The sequence below is a fragment of the Ogataea angusta genome, assembly GCF_019207475.1.
Source record: "Ogataea angusta isolate 61-244 chromosome Unknown 61-244_NODE_1_length_1302399_cov_90.877568, whole genome shotgun sequence".
Classification (NCBI taxonomy): Eukaryota; Fungi; Ascomycota; class Pichiomycetes; order Pichiales; family Pichiaceae; genus Ogataea; species Ogataea angusta.
The window spans coordinates 870226-895059 of NW_025065215.1; the positions used below are offsets into that span (position 1 = coordinate 870226).

General features: G+C 49.9%; 18 protein-coding genes across 18 annotated transcripts; 10 read left to right on the top strand and 8 right to left on the bottom strand.

Moving 5' to 3' along the window:
- Positions 1 to 88: 88 nt before the first annotated feature.
- Positions 89 to 1456, bottom strand: KL928_000529 (uncharacterized protein; the record flags this gene model as incomplete). The annotated part of the gene is made up of 2 exons (XM_043206082.1): positions 89 to 1195; positions 1376 to 1456. The coding sequence occupies 2 exons, from the start codon at positions 1454 to 1456 to the stop codon at positions 89 to 91; spliced, it is 1188 nt and encodes a 395-aa protein (XP_043062424.1).
- A 97-nt stretch (positions 1457 to 1553) lies between these two features.
- Positions 1554 to 2816, bottom strand: KL928_000530 (uncharacterized protein; the record flags this gene model as incomplete). Its single annotated transcript, XM_043206094.1, has 1 exon — positions 1554 to 2816. One exon carries the CDS (start codon positions 2814 to 2816, stop codon positions 1554 to 1556), a length of 1263 nt encoding a protein of 420 aa, XP_043062425.1.
- Positions 2817 to 3372: 556 nt separating this feature from the next.
- KL928_000531 (uncharacterized protein) lies at positions 3373 to 5412 on the bottom strand (the record flags this gene model as incomplete). Its single annotated transcript, XM_043206105.1, has 1 exon — positions 3373 to 5412. One exon carries the CDS (start codon positions 5410 to 5412, stop codon positions 3373 to 3375), a length of 2040 nt encoding a protein of 679 aa, XP_043062426.1.
- A 101-nt stretch (positions 5413 to 5513) lies between these two features.
- KL928_000532 (uncharacterized protein) lies at positions 5514 to 6284 on the top strand (the record flags this gene model as incomplete). The annotated part of the gene is made up of 1 exon (XM_043206116.1): positions 5514 to 6284. The coding sequence occupies one exon, from the start codon at positions 5514 to 5516 to the stop codon at positions 6282 to 6284; it is 771 nt and encodes a 256-aa protein (XP_043062427.1).
- A 143-nt stretch (positions 6285 to 6427) lies between these two features.
- Positions 6428 to 7237, top strand: KL928_000533 (uncharacterized protein; the record flags this gene model as incomplete). Its single annotated transcript, XM_043206127.1, has 1 exon — positions 6428 to 7237. One exon carries the CDS (start codon positions 6428 to 6430, stop codon positions 7235 to 7237), a length of 810 nt encoding a protein of 269 aa, XP_043062428.1.
- Positions 7238 to 7799: 562 nt separating this feature from the next.
- On the top strand, positions 7800 to 8639 carry KL928_000534 (uncharacterized protein; the record flags this gene model as incomplete). Its single annotated transcript, XM_043206138.1, has 1 exon — positions 7800 to 8639. The coding sequence occupies one exon, from the start codon at positions 7800 to 7802 to the stop codon at positions 8637 to 8639; it is 840 nt and encodes a 279-aa protein (XP_043062429.1).
- A 103-nt stretch (positions 8640 to 8742) lies between these two features.
- On the top strand, positions 8743 to 10929 carry KL928_000535 (uncharacterized protein; the record flags this gene model as incomplete). Its single annotated transcript, XM_043206149.1, has 1 exon — positions 8743 to 10929. The coding sequence occupies one exon, from the start codon at positions 8743 to 8745 to the stop codon at positions 10927 to 10929; it is 2187 nt and encodes a 728-aa protein (XP_043062430.1).
- Positions 10930 to 10960: 31 nt separating this feature from the next.
- Positions 10961 to 12019, bottom strand: KL928_000536 (uncharacterized protein; the record flags this gene model as incomplete). Its single annotated transcript, XM_043206160.1, has 1 exon — positions 10961 to 12019. One exon carries the CDS (start codon positions 12017 to 12019, stop codon positions 10961 to 10963), a length of 1059 nt encoding a protein of 352 aa, XP_043062431.1.
- Positions 12020 to 12105: 86 nt separating this feature from the next.
- On the top strand, positions 12106 to 12405 carry KL928_000537 (uncharacterized protein; the record flags this gene model as incomplete). Its single annotated transcript, XM_043206171.1, has 1 exon — positions 12106 to 12405. The coding sequence occupies one exon, from the start codon at positions 12106 to 12108 to the stop codon at positions 12403 to 12405; it is 300 nt and encodes a 99-aa protein (XP_043062432.1).
- A 141-nt stretch (positions 12406 to 12546) lies between these two features.
- On the top strand, positions 12547 to 13728 carry KL928_000538 (uncharacterized protein; the record flags this gene model as incomplete). Its single annotated transcript, XM_043206182.1, has 1 exon — positions 12547 to 13728. One exon carries the CDS (start codon positions 12547 to 12549, stop codon positions 13726 to 13728), a length of 1182 nt encoding a protein of 393 aa, XP_043062433.1.
- Positions 13729 to 13763: 35 nt separating this feature from the next.
- Positions 13764 to 16460, bottom strand: KL928_000539 (uncharacterized protein; the record flags this gene model as incomplete). The annotated part of the gene is made up of 1 exon (XM_043206193.1): positions 13764 to 16460. The coding sequence occupies one exon, from the start codon at positions 16458 to 16460 to the stop codon at positions 13764 to 13766; it is 2697 nt and encodes an 898-aa protein (XP_043062434.1).
- A 370-nt stretch (positions 16461 to 16830) lies between these two features.
- Positions 16831 to 18417, top strand: KL928_000540 (uncharacterized protein; the record flags this gene model as incomplete). Its single annotated transcript, XM_043206205.1, has 1 exon — positions 16831 to 18417. The coding sequence occupies one exon, from the start codon at positions 16831 to 16833 to the stop codon at positions 18415 to 18417; it is 1587 nt and encodes a 528-aa protein (XP_043062435.1).
- Positions 18418 to 18460: 43 nt separating this feature from the next.
- KL928_000541 (uncharacterized protein) lies at positions 18461 to 19261 on the bottom strand (the record flags this gene model as incomplete). Its single annotated transcript, XM_043206216.1, has 1 exon — positions 18461 to 19261. One exon carries the CDS (start codon positions 19259 to 19261, stop codon positions 18461 to 18463), a length of 801 nt encoding a protein of 266 aa, XP_043062436.1.
- A 240-nt stretch (positions 19262 to 19501) lies between these two features.
- Positions 19502 to 20656, bottom strand: KL928_000542 (uncharacterized protein; the record flags this gene model as incomplete). Its single annotated transcript, XM_043206225.1, has 1 exon — positions 19502 to 20656. The coding sequence occupies one exon, from the start codon at positions 20654 to 20656 to the stop codon at positions 19502 to 19504; it is 1155 nt and encodes a 384-aa protein (XP_043062437.1).
- A 275-nt stretch (positions 20657 to 20931) lies between these two features.
- KL928_000543 (uncharacterized protein) lies at positions 20932 to 21717 on the top strand (the record flags this gene model as incomplete). The annotated part of the gene is made up of 1 exon (XM_043206235.1): positions 20932 to 21717. One exon carries the CDS (start codon positions 20932 to 20934, stop codon positions 21715 to 21717), a length of 786 nt encoding a protein of 261 aa, XP_043062438.1.
- Positions 21718 to 21823: 106 nt separating this feature from the next.
- Positions 21824 to 22387, top strand: KL928_000544 (uncharacterized protein; the record flags this gene model as incomplete). The annotated part of the gene is made up of 1 exon (XM_043206246.1): positions 21824 to 22387. The coding sequence occupies one exon, from the start codon at positions 21824 to 21826 to the stop codon at positions 22385 to 22387; it is 564 nt and encodes a 187-aa protein (XP_043062439.1).
- A 17-nt stretch (positions 22388 to 22404) lies between these two features.
- KL928_000545 (uncharacterized protein) lies at positions 22405 to 23328 on the bottom strand (the record flags this gene model as incomplete). The annotated part of the gene is made up of 1 exon (XM_043206252.1): positions 22405 to 23328. One exon carries the CDS (start codon positions 23326 to 23328, stop codon positions 22405 to 22407), a length of 924 nt encoding a protein of 307 aa, XP_043062440.1.
- Positions 23329 to 23597: 269 nt separating this feature from the next.
- On the top strand, positions 23598 to 24826 carry KL928_000546 (uncharacterized protein; the record flags this gene model as incomplete). Its single annotated transcript, XM_043206253.1, has 2 exons — positions 23598 to 23833; positions 24064 to 24826. 2 exons carry the CDS (start codon positions 23598 to 23600, stop codon positions 24824 to 24826), a joined length of 999 nt encoding a protein of 332 aa, XP_043062441.1.
- Between the last annotated feature and the right edge of the window lie 8 nt (positions 24827 to 24834).

Here is a 24834-nt window from a genome sequence, read left to right on the forward strand (position 1 = left end):
TAAATATACATTCTAATGCAATCCAAACACAAAGTCACAGCCGATCATTAACGTGTACGAGTTGAGCGTAAGAGAGTTGTTTCTCTGTCTATAAAACCAATTTCTTAGGTTGCTCCCAAGGGTTGGACTGGTCAGTGAAGTGACCATACGAGGCAGTCTTGAAGTAGATTGGTCTAGCCAAATCAAGCTCCTTGACCAAGACACCTGGTCTCAGATCGAAGTTCTTGTTCACGATGGCAACCAGCTCCTCCGAGGAAAGCTTGGAGGTTCCGTACGTGTCAATGTAGATTGAAAGAGGCTCGGCCACACCGATAGCGTAGGAGAACTGAACCAAACATCTTCTGGCAAGACCGGCGGTGACCAAAGACTTGGCAACCCATCTAGCAGCGTAAGCAGCAGATCTGTCGACCTTGGAGAAGTCCTTTCCGGAGAAGGCACCACCACCGTGGGCGCCCCATCCACCGTAGGTGTCGACAATGATCTTTCTACCGGTCAGACCAGCGTCTCCGTGAGGACCACCAATGACGAATCTACCAGAAGGTTGAATGTGGTAGATGGTCTTGTCGTCCAGCAGGTGCGAAGGAATGACCTTATGAACAATGTGTTTCTTGATCTCGGATCTGAGGTCCTCAGTGGAAATCTCGTCAGCGTGCTGAGCGGATATAACGACGGTGTCAACTCTCAACGGCACAACAGCGCCGCCGTCGTGCTTGTATTCGATAGTGACCTGGGTCTTGGTGTCGGGTCTCAACCATGGGAGAGCACCGGATCTTCTGGCGTCAGCAAGAGCGGCGTTCAGCTTGTGGGCCAACAGGATGGTCAAAGGCAGCTTCTCGTCGGTCTCATCGGTGGCGTAGCCGAACATGATACCCTGATCACCGGCGCCGAGCTCCTCCAAGGCCTTGTCGTAGTGCAGACCTTGAGCAATGTCTGGGGATTGTTGCTCAATAGCCACCAGAACATTACAGGTCTTGTAGTCGAACCCTTTGTCAGAGTCATCGTATCCGATGTGCTTGATGGTGTCTCTGATGATTTTTTGGTAGTCGAGGTTGGCCTTGGTGGTGATTTCACCAAACACCATGATCATACCGGTCTTGGAGGCAGTTTCACAAGCGACCTTGGAAAGGGGGTCTGCAGTCAAGCAGGCGTCCAAAATGGCATCAGAAACCTGATCGCAGATTTTGTCAGGGTGACCCTCGCCGACAGACTCAGAACTGGAGGTTAGCGCACCAACTCAGCACGACGATACTCACGTAAAGAAGAAGTGTCCAGACATGTTGTATTGACTCGTAAATCTTAATTAGGAAAATTTTTCAATATTTATACACTGAAGAAATAATGCGCATGCGCAAAAAGATCCAACAAAAACAGGCACATGGGAGCTTCCGAATTTTGGTCCTGAGACAATCACAAAAACCGCAAGTGCGCGAATGGGCGATCGAGCTTGCAACCACATCAATGCATGCTAAATATCTGCATTTCCCAGCTGTTTTCGTGCTCGTTTAACAAGTGTGGCTCCTCTGATTAGATAATCCCACCATGCCCCATGTGATTTATCTCTTTGCCGGCTTCTTCCAAAAGTACTGCTTGTGCGTCTTTCTGCAGCTACGCAAATGCGAAGCAGAGCCCTTCAGCTCCTCCACGAGCTGGACCCGCGACTTGTCCTGGTCCTTTTCCGGGTCGTAGTAGTACTCCTCGTCCAGCGGCTTGCCAGCCGCATCTTTACCAACGCGGTAGATTACGCCGATACAGTCCACGTAATATATTAGTAAGCCGCGAAGCTGCTGCTTACTCAAGCCGAGGTCCTGCACAGCCTTGAGGCCCATCAGAACCTGCAGCGGTGTTTGCAGCAGTCTTGAGTAGGCCAGGTGGTTGACCAGGATGTTAGCAAGATGCGGCAGTTGGGACTGCAATGGCTCCAGCAAAATGCCGGCCTCCTCCTTGGAGATTTGGTGTTCGGTGTCCTTCTTTTTTCTTGGAGAGCTGTGGTTCTTGCTTCTTGCGCGTGCTTTGGTGGCCGTGACTGGATCTGGCGATTGTTCTGGTGTGTACGCGGGAGAAACGGCGTTTGGCTCTTTTCTGGCAACAGGCGGGATGTTCTCCTTGTTTTCTTGCGTAGTCTGGACGGCTTCCACAGGGTTTTGAGTCTCATGCTGCACCGGCTCCGGAGTCTGCTCTAATTCCTCTTCAGCCTCGTCCTCTGTCAACTCGTCCTCTGTCTCGACCAGAATCAGCTCGCCACGAATATCCAAAATGAGTCCTGGAAGCATTGGCAAAAAAACGGTCTCGCCCTTCAGTATGTAGAGATTGGTCACCGAGGCCTCCTGGGACAAGATACGGGAGCTTTTAGGCGCAACCGTGCTGCTCGTGACCTCGAACGCGTCGTCCTTCTTTACGACGTCCACGCGTCCTGGAACCGTGACATTCACGCCGTTCCAGCCAATGCAGTGAAGCTTGAGGGTGTGAGTCTCGGGAACGTAGTGGACAGAGCAATGGGTACGCGAAACCAGTTTGTTATGGGGGTTTAGCACGCATTGGTTCGACCGGGACGACCGTCCGATACTAATTTGGCGCCCTGTCAATGGCACCTTGAGCCTGCGCACCCGCGACATCGGGGAAACGATCTCAACTTTGCGCGGTGGCAGCTCGAAGGCGACCTTGCGTGCTTTTTCAGACTCTTCCTCGTAGCCAAGCGACGAAGATGGGTTAGGAGTAGGGTAGTCCTTGGCCAAGGACAGGGGCTCGGACGCGGATGCAGCCGTTTTGGCACGCAACGGACTGTTCTCCCCGCGAACTGGTGACGATGGTAAATACATGGTGGATAAGTTTTACTCAGCAGAGCGTGTTTCTAAATAAACAGTCGACACATCGCGCTTTGGCTTTGTCGACGGTCGACAGTTGGCACGGGCAGAGTAAAAAATAAAAACGTAACGGTCGCGAAGCGGTCTCGGCTCCCACGTGATTTTGACAGTCACACACAAATTTCAGCAGGTTCACGTGATTGCGATTAGTTGAAAAATTTTGTCTGAGCTTTCTTAAAACTTACACACATTCGCAATGGGAAGTATGTATAGCCACTCAGTGATTTACTAACAAGTTTAGAGGGTACTCCATCGTTCGGTAAGAAACACAACAAGTCGCACACTCTGTGTAACAGATGCGGTAAGAGATCCTTCCACGTCCAAAAGAAAACATGTGCCTCTTGCGGTTACCCAGCTGCTAAGATGAGATCCCACAACTGGGCTTTGAAAGCTAAGAGAAGAAGAACCACCGGAACCGGAAGAATGGCCTACCTCAAGCATGTGTCGAGAAGATTCAAGAACGGTTTCCAGACTCAAAATTAGAAGGTGAATATATGAAGATTAATTAACTTTACTCCAACATAATATCGTCGTCCGGGATGTCATAGTTGATGCTATAGTGCAGCGCGTCAGCTTCGTCTCCCGTAATGCACTGGCCAATCACATCGCGCGCCATGTCGATCGTCCAGTCGTCGTAGTTGATCTCCACCCCGTTCGGTGAGGTGGAAACGGTGGGCACGTGACCTTGCTCACGCCATTGCCGTATCGTTTCCAAAGCCAGCGGCTTCAGGCTGTCTGCAGAGATCCGTAACAGGGCTATAACGAGCTCGCGTAGCGTGGTTCCCGGCAGATCGGATATTGCTACCTGTCCCGATGACAGCAGTACGAAATGCACGAGCCTCATAATTAAAGAAATTAGTTGCAATCTGCAGCCAACTGTGTTTGCACGCGGCGCTCTATAAATCAGCTCCTGCTCGAAACCAAGCTGTGTCACCATTGACGAGACAAAACTTGTGATGATTTCTTTCTTGATTGAGCTGGCTGCTCGCTGGGAGAAATAAGCTTCAAAAAGCTGCAATATACGGATCCGAAGTTTCAAGACCGCTGTTTCGTGCCTGATTCTGTGGCCCATGCTCGAGCTCATTTGGAGTATCTGTCTGTATTCATCCCATGAGTGCGGTACGGGTTTGGGCGAAGCATGATTAGGAACCAAAATATCTAGTAGGAGAGCATGTGCATTGCTCCCAATGTTTCGATTTAGGCTGTATATGCACATATCTTGCTCCAGCCCCTGCGTTATAAAGATAATAAGGTTTGTGAGGATATCTGTGGATTCTTTGTTGAGTGTGTGCTTTTTTGATTTTGAGTTGTCTGTGTAAGCAAATCTATCTTTGGTAATTGAGCTAGCTAGAATCTCCACCAGATTGAAAACGAAACCAATTGGTGTCTTCAGTGACAGGCAATGCAGTGATAATGACTTTGGGAAGAGCAACCAGTACTCTTTAAGTGTCGGGTTGTTTGGCGTATCAACATATGCTGAAAGCTTGCTTAGCGTTTCCATGATATCCATCAAGTAAACTGTGATAAATACATCGAGGACTTTTTTGTGCATACTCTTCTGGAGGACATCAAGCTTGAGGTCTGTCGATGCCGAGTTGGCTGTGGTTATGACGTCCATGTTTTCGTTCGACAGGTATGGCTGGTCCTGTTTGAGTACTGTGGTAAAGTTTTGTAGCAAGTGGTTTACGCTTTTCATTGAGTCTTGGATCAGTTGAGAACTCACTGCTTTGGGTCTATAATTTAAACTGAAGTGAATGAGCGATAGCAAGAAAGGAGCCGCAAAAAGATTGTCTCGGTCAAGTGATTTCACAACATAGTCAAGCAAAATTTCGACAAAACTACTCAGCAGCATATCGATTCTGTTTTTGTTCTCAAATCGGATCAGATAGTCGACAATTGCAGTTTTGATGCTTTCTCGTTCTTTTGATATGTGGAAATCCCTGTTCTGATAATCGAACGCCGATTGTATATTCGACAAATAGCTTAGTGTTGTGCAATTCATTCCCGGAATGACGTGTGATGAGACGGCTTCTATAAACGAGTTCTTTTCGTCCTGGAATATCGAAACTTGATTAATTATGGCAACTGTTTGAGGGCCCTCTTCTGTCATGGTGCTGGTATCCTTGTTACCTGCTGATCGCACAGACACATCGGAGATGGACATCTCTATTGACTCGTCCTGCAGCCGACGCTTCTTCGTGGCCGGGATGTACTTGGCTGCCAGATTTTTATTTTCAGACGTAAGAAACTCGTTGTCTTCCTTCACCTTATTAACGCTGTCCATGAGCTCATTGATGCGGTTTTCTCGTTCACTCAGTAACACATGATAATGTTGTTTTAGCCTCCTGCTTTCCTGCTCAAACTTGTCGCTGATCTTTTGTAGCTGGGCACGGAGTATCGCGTTTTCGCCCCTTAAAACAAACGGATCTGTGCTGGGCTCGGCAGGCACCTGGGCCGCTACCGAAGGCCCGCGTGACTGGGACCGTGCTGAATAAAGCTGGTCGAAGTCCACGTCGTCGTCGTCAAAAGAATCTGACGAGTCGAAGGACATATCAACACTGCTAGATTAAATCAGTATTTTTGTTCTTGACAATAGATGCACGACCGGGTGAAAAAAAAAAAAAATTCTATATTTTATTCAGCTAGTTCCCAATGACGGAAGGTAATAAGAACTCTGAGGCGACAAGACCAGATACGAAGACCGAGACGGCTGTCCCTCCAGCTTCCCTGGTGCCAGTTCAACCTACTCCACTTTCTTCGAAAGATAAGAATACACAGCGACTAGTAGTCGTCTTGTCGCAGGCTTGTCTGGAAACACACAAGATCAGCACAGGCGGCGGACCAGGAAGCGACAAGTACGCCCTGCTGAACTGTGACGACCACCAGGGACTGCTCCGGAAAATGGGAAGAGACATTTCTGGAGCCAGACCAGATATCACTCACCAGTGTCTGCTAACACTTCTTGATTCGCCGATCAACAAAGCTGGTAAGCTGCAAGTGTACATCCAGACAGCCAAGGGTGTTCTCATAGAAGTGAACCCTTCGGTGCGAATCCCAAGAACCTTCAAGCGGTTTTCAGGACTTATGGTGCAGCTATTGCACAAGCTGTCCATCAGATCTGTCAACTCCGAGGAAAAACTGCTCAAGGTGATCAAAAACCCAATCACAGACCATCTACCAACAAAGTGTCGCAAGATTACGCTCTCGTATGATGCTCCGGTTGTGAGGGTGCAGGACTACATCAAGAAATTGGAGCCAGACGAAAGCATCTGTGTTTTCGTGGGAGCCATGGCTCGCGGAAAGGACAATTTTGCGGACGAGTACGTGGACGACAAGATCGGTCTGTCGGAGTATCCGCTATCTGCATCCGTTGCATGCAGCAAGTTCTGTCACGGCGCAGAAGATGCCTGGGGCATTTTTTGATGATGTAATCTGTGAGCGATGTTTTTTCCTGCGCGCGGGCCAGGGTAGCAGCTACGCGCCGGCCACAAGTATAAAAAGAGAGCACTAATAGTTTGCTATCTTCTTGGTCTTCTTGAAGCTATTGCTCTGCTTTTCCTTGCAAAATGCCAGTTTTCGAATCGCCTGCCGTTTACGTCCAGAGCTCGCTCACGACGTTGGCTACCTACTTTATCTCTCATGCTTATTTGAGAGAGCTTTTGGACGTCCATATAACGGATGCCAACTTTCTTCCTCTTTCTGCGCCCAACAGGGCTTTCTACATTAGAAGAGACAACGACAGAAGACAAGTTCTTGTCAATGTCTTCAACGAGAACGGCGAGAAGGTGTACATTTTCCAAAGAGAAAGTGCCTTAAATCCTACCTGGTCTCTGCGCACTCTTCCCTCGTACAGAGAGATTGCGACAATCCGTTGTGGCTTTTTCTTGAAATCGCTTGACTTCCACAACAAGCCAGGACTGCAGCACAGAGTGATCAATAGCGAGTCTGGCTTGAGCGGTAGACTGAGAACGTTCTACCTGAACGACGGCCACAAGTACGGATGGACCAGAAACTCCAAGTTTTTGGAGAAGTTCACCAACCCGGGAGGCAACGACGAGGAAGTCAGAGAGAGAGTCGCCAAGGTGAGACTCATGAGACAGAGAAAGTTCGACTACGAGCTGACTTTGGACGACACCAAAGTGGACCCGGAAGTCGCCATGGCTACCGCGTTTGTGGCCATGATGACCTTCTGGGGTTTGGGTGACATCACCGAGACCGTGGGTCCTACTCTTTTGGTGAAGAGTAAGGAGGAGAGCGCGCCGGCTGCTCCAGCCGTCGTGGAATCTCCAAAAGTCGACGCCGTCAGATCAGGACCAAACATCACCTTGGTCATGGACGCCGACAACGACGCGGACTTGATAATCGAAAAAGCATAGATATACTTTTACAATACAGGGTCGGGGACAGCCTTCTTATCTATCCATCTGCAAGTAACCCACTTGTAAATTGCATGACTTGTGTCATAATCTTGCTATCTCGGGATTTTCGTCTGCACAAGCGCGCGGTGCACCGCACAAATTCCTGGATTTTCGTCCGGGGTATATATATATCGATCCGCCTGGTGCACTTTCTCAACTACGTTCTATCCATGTGCTCGACTGCCATTTGCCCTCTATGCCAGAGAAAATCGTGGACGGGATGTGGCTCTCACGTCTCCGAGGTTATGAGTAACACCAACAGAGAGCTCTGGTGCACCTGCAGACACGCCGTCGAGGACGGCGACCCGCGGTTCCCTCCCAGAGCAGGCACCGGGTCTGCGCGCAAGAGCGTCTCCTCAGAAAGCTCGGGCCCCAGGGACTAGTGATTCCTGCTGGCTCATCTCGTGACATGTCGTGGTTTATAAGCTTAGTAAGAAAATATACGTTTCTGACTAATTGAACGGGTGCGGCTCGCTGATTTATAAATACTCTCTAATCTCTGCCAGTCACGCTGACCAACATGCTCCCCGTGTACTTCATCTCCCATGGAGGACCCACGTTTGCAGACAGAGGCCATGCCGGCTCAGAGGCGGGTGCCTGGGACACCGTCCGCCAGCTCGGTCCACAAATCGTGAGCTCCAAACCAGATTACGTCATATGCGTATCGGCTCATTGGGAGACGGCCAATGACGTTCTGGTGTCCAGCATCGAGGGCGAGAACCCGTTGGTTTACGACTTCTACAACTTTCCGCGCAAATACTACGAAACCAAGTTCCACACGCTAGGCTCGCCTGCCTTTGCCAAGGAAATTGTCCAGACACTCCGAGATAAGGGAATCCCTGCCGCAGTCGATTCGCGCGGCCTGGATCATGGAGTCTGGACACCCCTTAGAGTCGCGTTCGGAAATCCGGACGTCCAGGACACCAAACGGCTGGATTTGGAAACTCCGTTGATCCAGGTATCTTTGCCTCCTTCTCCGAAAATAATTGACAGCTACCGGCTCGGAGAAGCCCTTTCTGATCTGCGCGCAAAAAACGTCGCCATTGTTTGTTCTGGGATGTCTGTGCATAACCTTCAGGACATGCGCAGGGCCATGAGCAGCACAGACGAGCCGCTGCCCTACGTCAAACCTTTCAACTCCTGGCTCACAAACACCCTTACACAGGACAATAGCCTATCTGGTCTGCAGAAGCTGGAGACAGATCCCCAGCTGAACAGGTTGTACCGTGCTGCCCACCCCACTCCTGAGCATTTTCTACCGCTTGCGGTGGCTCTTGGTGCTGCGAGAGCAGGCAAGTGCGAGGTTCTCCATACGGCGGCCACCTATTCGCTGGGCTGGAATATTTATAAGTTTATCTAGGCAAGGTATTTTTCCGAGGCTGTGCAGTTTTCAACTCGTTTGAAGAGTGTAGCAGGAATAGGCAGTATATATAGTTTGTGCCAGGCAGGGTCCAGAAGGACCCATGGACGCGTATCTGAGAGCGGTCAACAACTCAAACTACCGGAGGCCTTTTCTCGATTTTCGGGAGAGGCTGTCGCAGGTCTGGCTGAACAAGTACACAGTCGTGACGGTCCTGATGCTCTTCAAGCTTCTGCTTTTCCGGATCTCGCTCAGTGCGTCCCTCGAGCAGGCCAAAAAACAGACCTATGGCGTGTGTTCCAATGCTGAGACCTACGCCTCTTCGGTGACCAGCGTTCCTCATTACATCTCTAAAAGCGCAAACGTGATGATAGCCAAGGGGCTGAGCGAGGCCAACAAGGGCTTTATGGAGGTCTTGGACATGGTTTTGACCGGATCAAAGGGGCTAATCATGTTTGCCATTGAGATGACCATAGGAACTTATGTTTGTGTACTCACAGCAACAGTGGATGCCACTGCGGAGGTCGCTTTGAACGCTACCGAGAGCGTCATTTCTCTGGCCAACGACACGATCAAGTCGTTTGCCGAGGAGCTGCAAGACGGACTGGACGGCGTCTCAAAGGTTGTTAATGCTTTAGTCAAGACCTACGAGGAGGTGAAAGATATATTTGACGGGGACGACGACTCGGACGTGAGCAGCAGTATGAATAAGGTCAATCTCACTATTTCGTCGCTCAAAAATTGGCAGATCCCAGGCTCGATCAACACCAAATTGGAAAGTCTGTCCAAGAGCCTGCCAGATTTTGACGACGTGATGAATTACACCGAAGGCCTTGTAAGTGAACCGTTTGACTATATGAAGGAAAAGGTTTCTTCGCGACTTGACCTCGAATTCGACGCCGAAGAGCTGCTAGTTCCGGACAAAAAAACCATGTCGTTTTGCGCCAGCTCCGGAATAGACGAGTTTTACCAAGACCTGGCTGACCTGCTGCGGAGGGCATCAAGCATCATGTTCATTGTGCTCGTCCTCGCAGCTCTAGGATTCATTGCGTTTGAGATATATATGGAGAAAAGGCAGTGGGACCGCATCCGGGACATCGGGACCAACTTCCACCAAATAGAAGCAACCACAGCAACCAAGCACAAACACGAGCTTGCAGCGGAGCTTGTCGACATGTCACGCAATCGATACACTTTCCTAATTGGGCAAAAACTGGGGAAGTTATTTTTCGGGCCGAGTGTCACACGACTCAACACCGTGCGGTGGGTAGTGACCTACGTTTCCAGCGACCGCATGTTGCCAGTATTGCTGCTTGCGCTCGCTGGAATTACGACTTTCATACTACAGCTGATTTTGCTCGGTCAGCTTGCGGGAAAAGATACTACAGCTCTTGACTCAAGTTTCAAGTCTATCGGGGCGCAGATACGCTCCAACGTGAACGAATCTCTTGTCGAGTGGGCAAATGACACAAACCTCTACATTTCCGATCAGGAATCTTCAATAAATGATGACGTCCTGGGCTGGATACACAACAGCACGGGCTCCCTCAACACGACTCTGGGAGACTTTGTTGACGAGATGAACGACAAGATTTCTGATGTTTTTGGCAACACCCCTTTGTACCCATATGTGAGCGGCATTGTTGGGTGCACCGTGACGCGAAAAATCCAGAAAGTCGAGAAAGCGCTTTCTTGGGTCCACAACCACTCGCAGGTGTCGTTTCCGCGGATCGACCCGGCGGACTTCGACTTGACCGATTCCAAGGACTCAGGTTCTATTGACCAGTATCTGGATGATACCAAGTCGACGTTGGCAAAAACTAGAGATAAGTTGGTGGAAAAGTACAAGTCCTCGCTGAGAATCGAGCTGTACATATGTCTGGTGCTATTGGGAATATGGCTCTTGTCCCTGGTGGCTGCTTTGTTCATGGCCTGGCTACTGCCTCCTAAAAAAGACACAACAGAAAGCATCAATACATTCGAAACCACGCAAACTTGGCAGAACACAACGCAATCAGGATCACTGCTCGCTGAGCCCGAGAAACTGAAATTCAGAGACGTTGATCCTGGCTCTCACGACTTTTTCGCAGGCCCTGGCAATATAAATCAAACACTACAGCAGCTGCTGAATCGACTGCGCTACAGCGGAAAACGAGAATCGATTACCAGTCTGGACTCGTTTGAGACTGTCGTCACGTTCCAGCCAGACCATGGACCTCACCATCTAGAAGACTCTTATACTTCATTTGCAGACCCAACCATAGAAACTGCCCGGCGCTGGACTCCCTAATTCTGTACATTAATGCATTTGATACAAACCGCTACTCTTTTCTCTTCTTCTTCTTCGATTCCCCGTCGTCGTCGCTCTTGCGCTTCTTCTCCTTTTTCTCCTTGTCTTTCTTTTCCTTCTTTTCCTTCTTCTCTTTCTTGCTCTTTTCCAAAAGTTTGTTCTCTCTCACCTCCTCCTCAGGAGCAACATAGTCTTTAGCTCTCTCCTGCTCTTTCAATTCCTTCATTTCTTCCTGCTTCTCGCGCTTCTCTTGCAACTCCTTGGCCTTCTTCTCTTTCTTACCAAGGAAATACTCACCAGACTCGATCTGCAAATCGATCTTACGAGGAGTCTGCACAGGTGGGAATGGAGTGTACTCTTTTTTCTCTCTGACCTTCTTAGGCTTCTTACGCGCAACATTCCGCTTCTTGAAGTTGGGCAGGAACCTCGACCAGTCCTCTTCGGCAAGCTCCGGTCTTTTGGCCAACTCTCTTTTAATCATCAGCTCTTTGATGTGGTAAATTGGATGGATGTTGTGCATACAGTCCTCGATGACTCTTCTCAGCGTCTTCAGTCCCTTGTGTGGGCCCATCACAGCCACAGTGTTACCTTGAACAAGCATATAACACCCAGTCAAGAGCTCCAAAGCCTTGAGGGTGTTTCCGTTCGGACCAATCAGTCTCTGTCTTCTTTTGATAAACCGCTCCTTGTTGGCCACAATGTTGCCAATTTTGATGATCTCGCACGCAGTGTCGTCCTGCAATATCTTGACAGCTTGCGGGAATGGAACAGACCGCGCAAGAAGCTTGATCAGGTCTCTAGCGTTTAGAATCGCTGCTGGATCGTACGTTTTTCTTGTCGTTTTAACTGTCATCGACCCTTCAATCAGATCCAATGTGCAGGCGATGTGGTGTTTGTTAAGGGCCTTGGTCACGTCTCCCCATATCTGTCTAAGATATTCTTCTCTATATTTTGGGAACAGGGTCATGAAAGATGACTCTTCAAGAAAAGGCGATCCTGATGCATTGTCCTCCGGCTTGAACTCCGGGATCACCCATTTGTCGATGTCTGGTGTGTCCCAGGGCTTATCTTTGTTGTATGTGGAAGGCATTTGTGGCGATACAAGATACGAAAAAAATTTACAAAAAATTTACAAAAAAATAAAAAAAAAAAACTAAAAAAATACTGTGCACAGGCATGAAAAACAAGAGCACCAGAATATCAAAGAAACGAACTAAGCGAGCGCCTTCCAAAAGGGCCCGGGCGATGGTCGAGAAGCTTAACAGTGAGACGCAAACCGTAGAGGAGATATTGAAGGGCGCAGAGCCCAAAAAGGACAAGGGAGTGTTTGCCGACTTGCAGACGGACCACAAACTCGACCAGCAAACAAAGACCCAGAAATCCAGAGAAAACGCCGACCTTGAGCGCCAGCTGGACCTGCTCAGTGGCATCACGATCGAGGCCACGTCGCATAAGCCAGGAACCCAGTCTAAATAACCAGCATTAATGTCACTGCTACGATTATGTCAGCTGAAATTTTGACGGCCGTAGAAATATTTCTGTAAACTTTTCCTGCGCTATTGTTTTGCATTGTCCAAATTTGTGTGTTTTTATTTACCTTTAATCTGACGAGTCACCATGACTGCGCGGATGGACCAGCTTATCCACAAACTGAGTGTTCTCACCGCCCGGTCTGAGGAGACTATGCAAGTCAACGCTGAGCTGTCTCGAACCCTGCACTGTGTCCAGGCAGATCTGGTAGCCAACGAAAACAAGATCCGAGAACTGAGTTCCAAGATCGACTCTTCTACTGCATATTTGGAAAACCTGACGTCTCTTACACTACGAACACAGCTTCTAGAATCCCAAACTCTGCGCGACGAGGACAACGGTTTGAGCTGGAAAGTTACTGAGACCACCATCGAGAACCTACAAAGAGAATACCAGTACCTCAATGGACAGCTTGATAAAGACAATCACTATGAGAGCGATGTGGAGAACGATACCACCGATCCGAGCGAGTCCAACGAAACATCGCTATTTTCTGGACATGACAATTCAGACACCACTTTGGTCTCTCCCCGGATCACCATGAACGCTACTGATCTTGAATCCAAACCGCCCATGGCGCCAATAGAGCCGATCCTGGACGAACCAAATACAAACTGGACACCAGAACAGCAGTTCTTGCCCGTGCAAGGGTTTGACGCTCCCTTTTTGGACGTCATTTCTGAGGCCGACGAGAAAGAGCCACAGGAGTGCAAATCAGCAGATAGTTTGGAGGACATTGATCTCGAGTTTAATAATTGTTCAGACCACGAGCAGATTCTGGAACTGATCGCGAGCGACGACGAGAGCATGGCCAGCAGCACAGATATTATTGACTGGTATCGCAACGAGCCGCAGTGTGCTCCTATTCAGATCGGCGCAGGACGACCGGTGGTGGCCGACGAGATGACAGACATTGTTAGCGAAATGTCGTTCCGGCCGCGATCGACGCTGGACGTTTTACACACTCTGGTACAGAACAGACAGGCGCGAAAGCCAATAACGCAGAAGAACTGGCTCGCAAATTTGATACCTAATAGCTCGCAGGTAACGAGCGAGACAGGCCGGCTGATAGGTCAGCCGGCCGCCCACGTGTTCCCGCGTGAGAATGCTCGAAGCGGGGCTCATTCTACCATGATAATCAACAGAAAGGGCCGGATCATACGACACGGGTCTGGCCCCGGGCTGGGCGACGTTCTCAGCACCAGGGTCAGCCACGGTGCGCTCCGGGACGCTCTGAGAAGCAATCTGGAGGATTTTAGTAGACACTAGATAAGATAGACCTAATTGCATGGCATTTATTTTCACTATGTTTTCCACTCGCCGCCCTTTACTTTGAGCTGTCGTTTATACAGCGTCTGCTCGATGCGGGCCTCCTTGGGCTTGAGCAGACGCGGGGCCTTTGTCAGGAACGTGACGGCTCCACGGCCGTCTCCAACGGGCTTGGAGCTCGTCGTCACGTTGACTTCGTGCACTTTTCGTTCATTTTTCAGTGAGCTCGTCCGGAAGCTCGAGGTGATGGACTTTCTCGCGAGAATGCCAAAGTCCTCGTCCTCGTCCTCGTCGCGGACCTCCACCCGCCGCGTCTCTGTCCGCTCAGCCAGCACCACAGAGCTTTCGCGCATCTGCTTGATTTCCTCGTACCCGTCGTCGTCTATGTATATTGCGTCCTGGGGCTTGTCCTCGTCCTCCAGGAACGAGATCATCGACCGGACCTGCTCCCTTGTGATTTTCCGCCTTTTCGGCATCACCAGATTCTCCTCCTCTTCGTCGTCCTCGTCCGCAATGTCTTCCTCTGCAGGCTCCTCCGGCTCCTCTTCGAATTGGTAGTGGCTTTCCTCGGTCTCCATGATGGTGTCGAAAAACGCTTTGCGGTTGCTATCCTTAGCAAGCTCCTTGACGTCCTTGCTCTGCATCATCTGCTGCCGCTGCTGCTCCAGACGACGCCGGTTGTAGTACTCAAGGATCTGCTGGTCCTCGTCGTCGCTCAGCTCCAGCTCGTATGCACCGTCGCGTGCGCGGCGCTTCCTGAACGCCCCGGTCTTGATGTCCCTGTATATCTTTTTCACCATCTCGTCGTCCGCGGCCACCTCGTTCTTTAGCAGGGCCTGGCGGATCGCGTCGCTGTTTACGTCTATCGTGGCGTCGTTCAGCATTTTCTCATCCTCGCTGTTCTCCTCGTCAGATATCTCGCCGTCACGGCCCCCCATTCCCTGCCACTCGTCCTCCGACTCCTCGGCCTCGTTCTCCATAATCTGATTCAGGCCCTTGCTGCGCAGCTCCCGCTCGCGTTTCCTTCGTTTCTGCTCAGCAAGTCGTTTGGCTTCGCGAACGGCTTCCCGAACAGTGTCCGACTCGTCATCTTGTGTGTCTGGCAGGAAATTTTGACTCTCGAGTATTGTTTTCGGCACATCAGGCTCGTCAACAGGCAACATGCCCAGCTGGAAATTCTCGGTAACAACAACGCTCTCGTCATGGCGTTCTGTCGTCTCGCTGATGCTCGTGTTCATTGTCTCGTCGGCAACGTCGCCCAGACGTTTCATCACATCCAAAGAGCTCATACCGTCGTACTTCTTGGGTAAAGTCTGGTCAAACGCATCAGACAGCGACATAGGCCCAAACGGTTTTGAGCCGACCTCCTGGGTCTGCAACTCAAAGGTGATCGACGGCGACTTTGGTGGATCCGCGGCCTGTACAGCCTCCTGAGAGTCTTCCTGCTCTTCCTGCTCTTCCTGCTCTTCCTGTTCTTCCTGTTCTTCCTCATTCTCTTCATTATCCTCAGTGTCTTCGTTTTCCTCCCCCTCATCTTCCTCCTCCTCCCCGTCGTAGTCCAAATCGCTCTCGTCCTCACTAATCTCACCTCTTAGTAGTCTCTCCCTCTCGCGCTTCCGCCGCTCAGCGGCACTCCTTTCCCGCTCTCTCAGCCGTTTGTTGCGCTCAATCTCGTTCTGCATCATCTTCATGATCTCGTCCTCCTTTTCCTCCACCACGACTTCTACATGTTTTCGGCCCAACGCCTGCATCTGACGCCGCTTTTCCTCTTTGATCAACTTCTTCAGCGTGACCGGAGGAGGACGCTCTTTTCTGCAAAGTTTGCGACGAACCTCGAAAACGCTTTTCTTGGATGCTCCAAACTTGACTTGCGCAAGGTCGTCGTCGGAGTCAGAGTCGAGCTCCACCATTTCTCCTTTCTGCAGCTCGGCCACCTCGGTCGGAATATCCGCCTTGGGCGACGTCTGGGGAGTGTCTCTGGCGGCCTGGGAGAAAGTGTCCTCATCTGACTCCATGAACTCCTCAACCAGCTTCTGCGGATCAAATTTCGACGCGTTCTGCTTCGTCACTGTAAAGGCAGATTTTTTTATCAGCTCATTCTGCTTCACCACCTCAACGAGCGGATTGATGGGCTTCTTCCGCTTTTCACGCACTGCAACAGGCACAGAAATCTCCTTCTTCTGTTCCTCAAGCTCTCTTCGGCGCCGCTTCTCGTTGATTCGGGCTTGGATCTTGTCCTGCACGCTTAGTTTGTCGTAGCCTGGTATTGCAGCAATGATATCATCCTCAGGGTTGATCTGACGGTCTGGAACAAACTCCTGCGTATCTTCGTGCTCCTCGGCCTCGTCGCTGTCGGCACGCAAGATTTCATCCACCTGCTGAGTGGTGGGCACCTCGGTAGCGGGCTTCTCAAGTATGAGAGTATGCTGTATTTTTTCGCGTTCCTCGGGTTCGCTTTCAGGTGCGGCTTCATCTTCACTGTCATTAGCTTGCTCGGTATGCTCCTCCTTTTCACCATTTAGTCGCTTCATCACCGCTCCAATAAAGCCGGAGTCAATACCCAGCAGCCCAAAACTGCTGGTTTTCTCCTGCTCAATCACCTGCGTGGACTGTGAAACTTCCTGCGTGGCATCTTGAAAAATACTGAACTGCGTAAAGTCAGTTTCCTTGTCAGACGCCTTGAAAGTCCTGCGCACAGTGGGCAGGTCGCTCAATTCTTCAAGGAGATCCATAACGCGACGCGCTTTCAAAACGAGGGTAAAAAAAATATTTCATCTGACGGAAAATCACAGCTGTCGACGGTCGACAACGTGTCGCCTATCTTTGTCTGCGTTATTTTCTCTCGCCAAGCAGAAGAACAGTGTTGCAACATATGCCCAGCAAATAGAACAATTGGCGTTGAATATAGGTCATCATATTCGGACTCGCTGTCCGACTGTCACTAACTTTGGCATCAGGCTAGTCAGCTACTCGTGACCATTTCTGAGCTTTTCGTTGGGATATTTTCTTGCACGTGCGAAAATTTGGTACATTCAATAAGTAGATAGATACGCATAATAAATACCAGAAGCTTCCTGAGAAAATCGAGTCCAAAATTTCTCCATGACATATTTAGTCGATCTTCCTCGAGTCCTCAAAAAGGAGATTACCTTGGGAAGAACACAGTCCAATTTGGACGAGGATATCATCCAGCCTTCGGTGTCTCCGGGCAAGGTGGCATACATACCTGAGGAGGCCCTGAAACCGTCAGGGGAGACCAAATCTTACTGGCCAATTTTCACTGCCGGTGCTGGACTCTTCTCTGATGGCTACGTGAACAACTCCGTTGGTACAGCCACCACCTGTCTGAAGATGATTTACGGTACCGAGGCGTTTACCAAGTCGAACGCCATGAACAACGTCTCCTCCATCGCGTTTGTGGGAACAGTTGTTGGTCAGCTATCTTTTGGAGTCTTTTCTGATTACGTCAGTAGAAAAGCAGGTATGCTTATCTCTTCTGCAGGTCTTATTTTTTTCGCAATTCTGTCCGCTGGCTCGTGGGGTGTCGGAACAGAAGCCAAATATGGCGGGAACCCAGGAGGCCTCTTCTCGGCCCTGACATGTTATAGATTTTTCCTTGGTATTTTTATCGGTGCGGAGTACCCAACAGGATCGGCAGCTTGTGCCGAGGCTTCTGCACTCTTGCCAGCAGGACATAGAAACAGATGGTTCGCCTGGTTCACGAACTTCATGATCGACTTTGGCTACGTCGTGTCTGCCTTTGTGCCAATGGTTTGTTTGTGGATTTTCAAGCCAGACAACCTGCAGCCTGTCTGGAGAATTACGCTAGGCCTTGGTGCTATTCCTCCTCTGTCTCTGTTTTTACTTAGATTGAAGTTCAAGGAAAACCAGCAGTTCCAGAAAACCAACTTCAAACATGTTCGGGTTCCTTGGCTCCTCATTCTGAAGTATTACTGGTTCAGACTTTTGATTGTCATGGTGATCTGGTGGATCTACGATTTCTCGGCATATGCGTTCGGAATCTACTCCTCCACCATTTTCTCACTTATCATTCCAGACGGCGATCTCTACAAGACGTTCGGCTGGAACGTGGTGTTCAATCTGTTCTACATTCCAGGCGCCTTCCTGGGTGCCATTGTGGCGGATTACCTTGGCCCAAGACTCACGTTGGTTATTGGTGTTTTCTGCCAAGCTATCATTGGTTTTGCCATGGCAGGCTCTTTGAGCACCCTGAAAGAACACATTGCTGGCTTTGTTGTCGTGTACGGTATATTTATGACTTTCGGAGAGTTTGGTCCAGGTGACCAGATCGGTCTGCTTGCCTCCAAAACGTGTGCTACTCCTGTGCGTGGAGTCTACTATTCTATCGCTGCTGCATTTGGAAAAATCGGTGCTTTCTGCGGAACCTGGGCGTTCCCAAGTTTCCAGGCTAACTACAGTGGAGACATGGGACTCAAGGCTCCGTTCTATCTGGCGTCTGCGCTGGCCATCGTCGCTGGTTTGTTAGCTCTTTTCCTGCTTCCACCTGTTGACCAAGAAGCCATGCAAAGAGAAGATGTCAATTTCCTGAGATATCTCCAGGAGAACGGCTTTGATATTTCTCAGCTTGGTGGAGGCCGGCTTGGTGAGGTTATCAAGAGCTTTGAGACTGTGCATGAGGAGATCGACAATCCCAAGGTTTCTGAGTGATCGGAGAAAAATTAATTAGTACGTATCGACCGAATGGAAAACCCTAATAGTAAGACTCCTCAGGGCTCATCCGCTTAACACCATATCTTTCAACAAGCCCCGGATGGAACACGGTCATAATCAGCGCTGTGATGGCAGCCATGAGCGAGTCAAGGATTCCCACGTATATTGGGTGCGTGAACAGCTTGCCCGTACTTCCTTCTGCCTGAAGAGCAACACGGTAGCAGCAACGCACCACCATGAGGACCATACCCAATGTGATGGCCGCTGGAAAACTGTTGTAATATAGAGTTTGTCCTGCTGGACAGAAGTCTCTGTGGTTACTTCTCCAGGAGAAAAGCCAGTTGGCTGAGAAAGCGATCAGAAGCGCCAATTGAATAACAGTTCCTGCAATAGCCAGATCTTTTCCTGTCTGGTAGTGGGAGCCCCCGTTTGGCTCAATTGCGACTCCTGCCGAGTATAAGGCAATAGAGGCAATGTTGATGCCGAGCACCACTCTCAGAAGTCCCGGAGACGTTCTGCCAATGTTGGTAGCACGCTGTTTCAGCACTCTTGCGGCGGCAACATAGAGTCCTGCTATCATTAGAGAAGCACCTGCATTAAGGCCAACAGAGTCCATGATAATTGCGGTGGTCTTGTTACTTGACTTGGAAATCATGATACGGCCAATGTAGCCGACAATTTCGCCGGCCATTGCAAGACACCAAGCGTATCCAAAATGGACCAAATGAGTGTAGGAGAGCAAAAACAGGTGTGCTGCCAGAAGGAGCCCAAAGTAAGCTGTAAGGAAGCAGTTTGAGCCGAGATTGATATGTTCAATTAGGTATGCGTAACCAGAGGACATTGAGAAGAGAATGAGCGTCCATCTTGGATTCTCGGTGTTTATATAGGAGGGAAACCACGAGAAGAGCTGACTAGGTTTCTGAAAAACTAAACAATGGCGCGCAGTGTTATTTACGCCGCACCATTGAAAAACAATAGATCTGAGGTGCCTGGTAAGGCTTGGGAGGCTTGGCAAGAAATGAAAAGCTGACGCAAGTACCGGGGTGATTTCCAGAATAAGGTAATCCATCGCTATACACGGCTATAACTCCATCTCGTACACCTTCTGGTCACCCTTTTTGTCTCTTCCAATCACAGCCCTGAGGCTGTGGTCGACTTTGACGACCACACCTCTTCCGTATGCGGTTCCTGGGTGCAGGACAGACAGCAGGATGAACGCAAGCGTCATCATTGCTGACTCGAGCGGGAAGAAGTATTCCTCGTGGGTGGCGAGCTTGCTGTCGAAGCCATCAACCAGCTCAGCGATTCTATAGATGGACCGAATGTAGATAAAAATCACTGCTGCGCTCACTGCATACGGGAAAAGTCTGAAAGCTTTCCGGGCCCGAATCCCGCGAAATTTAGGCTCAAGTCCGCTCTCCCCGTTTTTGCGGACCTCACGATGCCACAGGAACCAAAAGGCGTACCAGCACACTTGGAAGAAGGTCATCGAGACCACTTGGAACACCAAGCCCGCAATCAGTAACGCTTTGCCCTGTTTCCAGTTCTTGGAGTCGTTGGCAACGGTGACTCCACCGCCTGCAGCCTGCAGAAGAATAGAAATAATGTCTGACCCAATAAAAACATAGGTGTACTGGCTAGGTTTGAACAGAGACAGGGCAGGGTTCACGATGATGGTGATTTGGGCCAGCAGATAGTAGATCCCGGCCATGATGAAACAAGGCGCAATGGTGAGCCCGGTCAGCTGCATCACATAGAGACTGAAAGAGTCCATGTTGGCGTGCAGCAGAGCTCTGGCAAGGTATCCAAGCAATTCCAGAACTAGACCACAAGACCACGAAATGCCAAACCACCGTTGTTTGGTGTAGAACCCGTAGAACAAGTGGAAGCCCAGGAAGATACACATGAACACGAAGAACACGGCGTTTCCAGCGATAGAAGGTTTTCTACCTGTAAAGTACTGAGAGTCCAAAATGATGGACTCAATGGACGCGGTGGCAGAAAGGGCCTGCGAGCTCGCAGAGGAGCGCACCGAGTCGTCGGTGGCGGTCGCCATGACTGCCAAGTTAGAGTAATACACCAGCTCTGCGCTGACTCTTGCCAGTGTTCTGACCGCGTCCTTGTCGTAAGAGTTGGAGGCGTACGCTGTCTGAGCGGAAACGAGTGCGGTTTCGAGAGATCCATGGATAGAGGTGAGCTGGCTGTAGCCCAGGGTGTTGGAGATGGTGGACGACATGGCTACCACGCAAACAGGTTGCAGATTATATAGGTGTGAGGAAAAGGCTTAGACATTTTAAAAATACTTGCATTATCGTCCATAAATAGATATGCGCAGGGTCTACGGACAAACAATGCAGCTACGGGTGGCTGTACAACTCACGCCAAGGTAATGGGGCGTATTCAAACAGGGAGATCCGCTTAGTTGAAGAGCCTCTAAGCTGGTGTGAGTCCGCTATATAACCAGGCCCGCGGCCCCCATCCGTTGAGAAAAAAATTTCATCCACCTTCAGCATGTGTATGCTCCAAGAGACGGAGCATAATAACGGCTACGCCCCTTTTGTTGTGTTTTGGATAGATTTGTGCGAGTGCGGACATTTACTTCGGGATGATTACCGTTTTGAGCTGCTAATGCGAACTCTTCCGTTGACCGACCAGGCAAAGATCCTTCGAAAAAGAGGCGCGTCAGACAAGATCGCGTCCTTGATCGGGGCTTTGCTGGTGCGCTACGTGTTGCTGGAGAAAAACGTGTCTGCCAAATCATGGCACTCTCTCGCTTTTCAGACAGGAGACCTCGGCAAGCCGTACGTTGAAAACTCAAAATTTAAGTTTAATCATTCCGACGAAAAACACATAGTGGCTGTGGCGATCGACTTCCAGGGTGTGTCAGAAGTTGGGATCGATCTCGCAAACCCTGAGGACGTCGGAGACTCGCGCGAGTTTCTGACCCATTTCGGACCAATCTTCACCAACTTGGAGCTTGAACAGATCGACGCGACGATAAGTGATCTTCCTCAAGCGTCCCAACAACAGCATCTCTCGCTTTATTGGGCTCTGAAAGAAAGCTACTCAAAATTCAAAGGGGTTGGTCTCCACGGCAACCTGCAGAAATACGAGTTCATAAACGTCTCTCCGCCAACACCCTTGCCGCAGCAAATTCCCGTCGCCCACCAGCAGGCAGTCTACAAATTGCTGCCCCATAATACAATCTGCAGCGTGGTGTCCTCTCGCACCAGCGTCCCGGACTTTGTAAGGGTCGACGGAGCCGATATGATTGATTACGTAACGAATATGCACTAGATCGCCCCGCGATTTTCCTAACATAATGCATTTAAATTCTGTGCCAATTCTGCCACGATTTTAGCATTGCTGGATTGCTGAGTATCCTTACCCAACACAATATAAAATGCTCAGAAATCTCTTTCGCCCTGTACAGGCCAATTTTTTGGGATACGGATTAAGAAGAATGTCTACTATCAAAGTTGGTGATCAATTGCCTGCAGCAACGCTGTACGAAAAAGGCCCCGACGACAAGGTTGACATCTTGAAGGAACTGAAGGGCAAACAGGCCCTCATTGTCGGAGTTCCCGGCGCCTTCTCGGGCCCTTGCTCGGAAGTCCACATTCCTGGCTATCTCAACAAGCTGCCAGACTTCATCTCCAAGGGATACAGAGACCTCGTGGTGATCAGTGTCAACGACCCATTTGTGGTGAGTGCCTGGCGCAGCAGCTTCGGACTGAAGCCTGAGTCGCCAAACGTCTCGTTCTTTGCGGACTCGAAGGCAGAGTTTGTCAAGGCATTGGGCCTGGACTTTGACGCCACCGAGGTCTTCGGCAACGTTCGTTCAAAACGGTTTTGTTTGGCCGTCGACGATAACAAAGTGGTTGCCGAATTTGTGGAGCCCGAAAACACCCCTGTCGACGTCACTGCCGCCGACAAGGTGTTCAAACAACTTCCCGGACTCGAATAAGTAAGCACATAGCGTTCTTATGGCATATCCGATTTGGTGGAGTCTGTAGAAATAGTAGAGTCATCGTCTTGAGTCTCGCTCGTATCGTCCGGACTCGGGTCGCGGACAACCACCTTTCGCTTTCGCTTGCGCGGTGACACCTGTTCGATCTCTTGCTGGTATCTGTCTTTATGCTCTTCGTTATAATCAAACCTCACTGGAGCGTCGGGTCGCTGCCAATTGATAAGATTCTCTTTTTTGATGCTTTCGAACGGCTCAAACTCAGGTACCCCGTTTTGCTCTCGCAACAGCCGTTTTTTCTCGTTGAACATCGGAATTACAACCTTTGCGATCTGATCCTGGACGCGTTGGCTAGCAGCAGCGTGCTGCTCGTTGATTTTTTGGCACTCGTCGAAATCCCGTTGCATTTGCTCGTTTTTCTGCATCAGCTGTCTTATTCGTCGCCTGAGCACCAGTTCCTGTTCGTACTTGATGGCAATGTCATCTCCTAGATTGAAGAAATCACCATCTGCCAAACTGCACTCTATCTCAAACAATATTCGACTAGGCACCCCTCCAAAGTCTTTGGTCACTGCAAGCTTCTTGCTGTTCTCTGTGTCCAGCACCTTGAATTCGTAGTCCAAATCGAACTCGCCTTGTAAAAACATCTCCTTCAGCCATTGGAGCCAAACCGTCTTCTTCACACCCTGTAAAATTCCTGACGGCTCCCTCGTGCTGCTATCGAAATTGCCCCGATATGTCTCTTGTCCTTCATTGCATACGAACGTAACTGTAAACTGCAACGACTCCAAAGTGCATGTCTCATCAACGGTCTCTCCGTTTAAGAAACGTAAAGCAGCATCATCCGGTGGTTCCAGTATCGCTTCTGTTTCCATATCCGATTCAACCAATGTGTAGCACTTTTGGCCGGCATAATTGGCAAAAAAAGTCCGCGAGCTCATATCTTGCTGGCTCTGGTACTTCGCTTTCTAGATAAAAGTCCAGGCTTTTTAATTGTGACCCTGAATTGCAAGTTGATCTATATAGCTCTGAACAATTTATTTAGTAGCCCTATTTACACCAATTATTAATTTTTTTTGCAATTAACTAAAAATGGTACGTTCACCCCATCTTGCGTTCGGCCCACGCTAACGTCCAGGAACACCCAAGCTTTACCCTAGGAGGTCTTTGTCTCATTGGCGGAGCCATGGGCTTTGCCAGAAAGAGATCAATGCCAAGTCTCATCGCTGGTGTGTCGATGTCCGCGCTGTACTTCACTGCTGGTTATCTGCTCAAGAACAACATGGAGTACGGAATTCATACTGCACTAGCCACTTCGGCCGTCTTGTGCGGAGCCGGCATTAGCAGATCGCTGAAGGCCGGATTCAAGCCGGTCCCCGCTTCGCTGACCGTCTTAGGAGCCGTTTCTTCGGCATACTATGCCTATAAATACACCCAGTTTTACATGTGAATAGTACGCACGAAGTTTTGAGCGTCCAGTCTTTGTTTTACGTAGTCACATTGAGCCGCATCGCGCTGCCTGTAGGCGTTCTTCTCGCCACGAAGTGTCGTGCTCATCGCTGCCCTAGTCGTGAACATCCTTGCACGGAATAATACTTATTCCATCAGATGCCGTTGTTGTTTCCACGGCGATACGGCCGTTTGGAGCGACAATTGGGCTCGGGGACCACCGCCAGGGTATATCTTTATGTCCACAAGGACGACCAGTTTGCCGTAAAGAAGATTGCAAGGCGCGAAAGAGAGTCTAAAAAAGACTATTTAAGCCGAGTAAGTAAAGAAGTCCATCTGCACCGATCTCTTCCCAAACACCATAATCTCGTTGACTATGTCGATTTCTTTGTCACAAGAGGCAAGCCGTACTATGTGATGGAATATCTGCCTGGTGGCCTTAGCATTTCTCAGAAAGTACCGAATGTCGAATATCAACTCTGTCTTTTCAAACAGTTGGCCATGGCGGTGTTGTATCTACAAGAGCAAAATGTCAGCCATCGAGATCTCAAGCTGGCCAACTGCAGACTTACAAGTGAGGGTGTTTTGAAGCTTATCGACTTTGGCTCGTCCATACACGGCAACGAGGGCGTCGGGGTGGCCGGAAGCAAAGGAATGGTGGCACCCGAAGTATTGCGCGATATCCGCTACGATTCCTTCAAGTCTGATGTCTGGTCCTTGGGTGTGGTTTTCGTGGAGCTTCTTGGACACCGAACGAGATGGAAAGAGGCCGTCTGGTACGATAAGGCCTTTGAACTATATAGCAGAAGTCAAAGTGTTGACGATGTGTCGGACGATCTCGCCAACTTCCAGCACATTGTGCTCCCGATGCTGAAAATCGACCCCTTGCGACGCATCACCATGTCCGAGCTGGTGAAGCTTCCTGCAATCGTGGAGGTCGATCAATGTCGTCCTGGTAATATTATTCACAGCCACTTATCGGGTCCCTGACAAGCCAC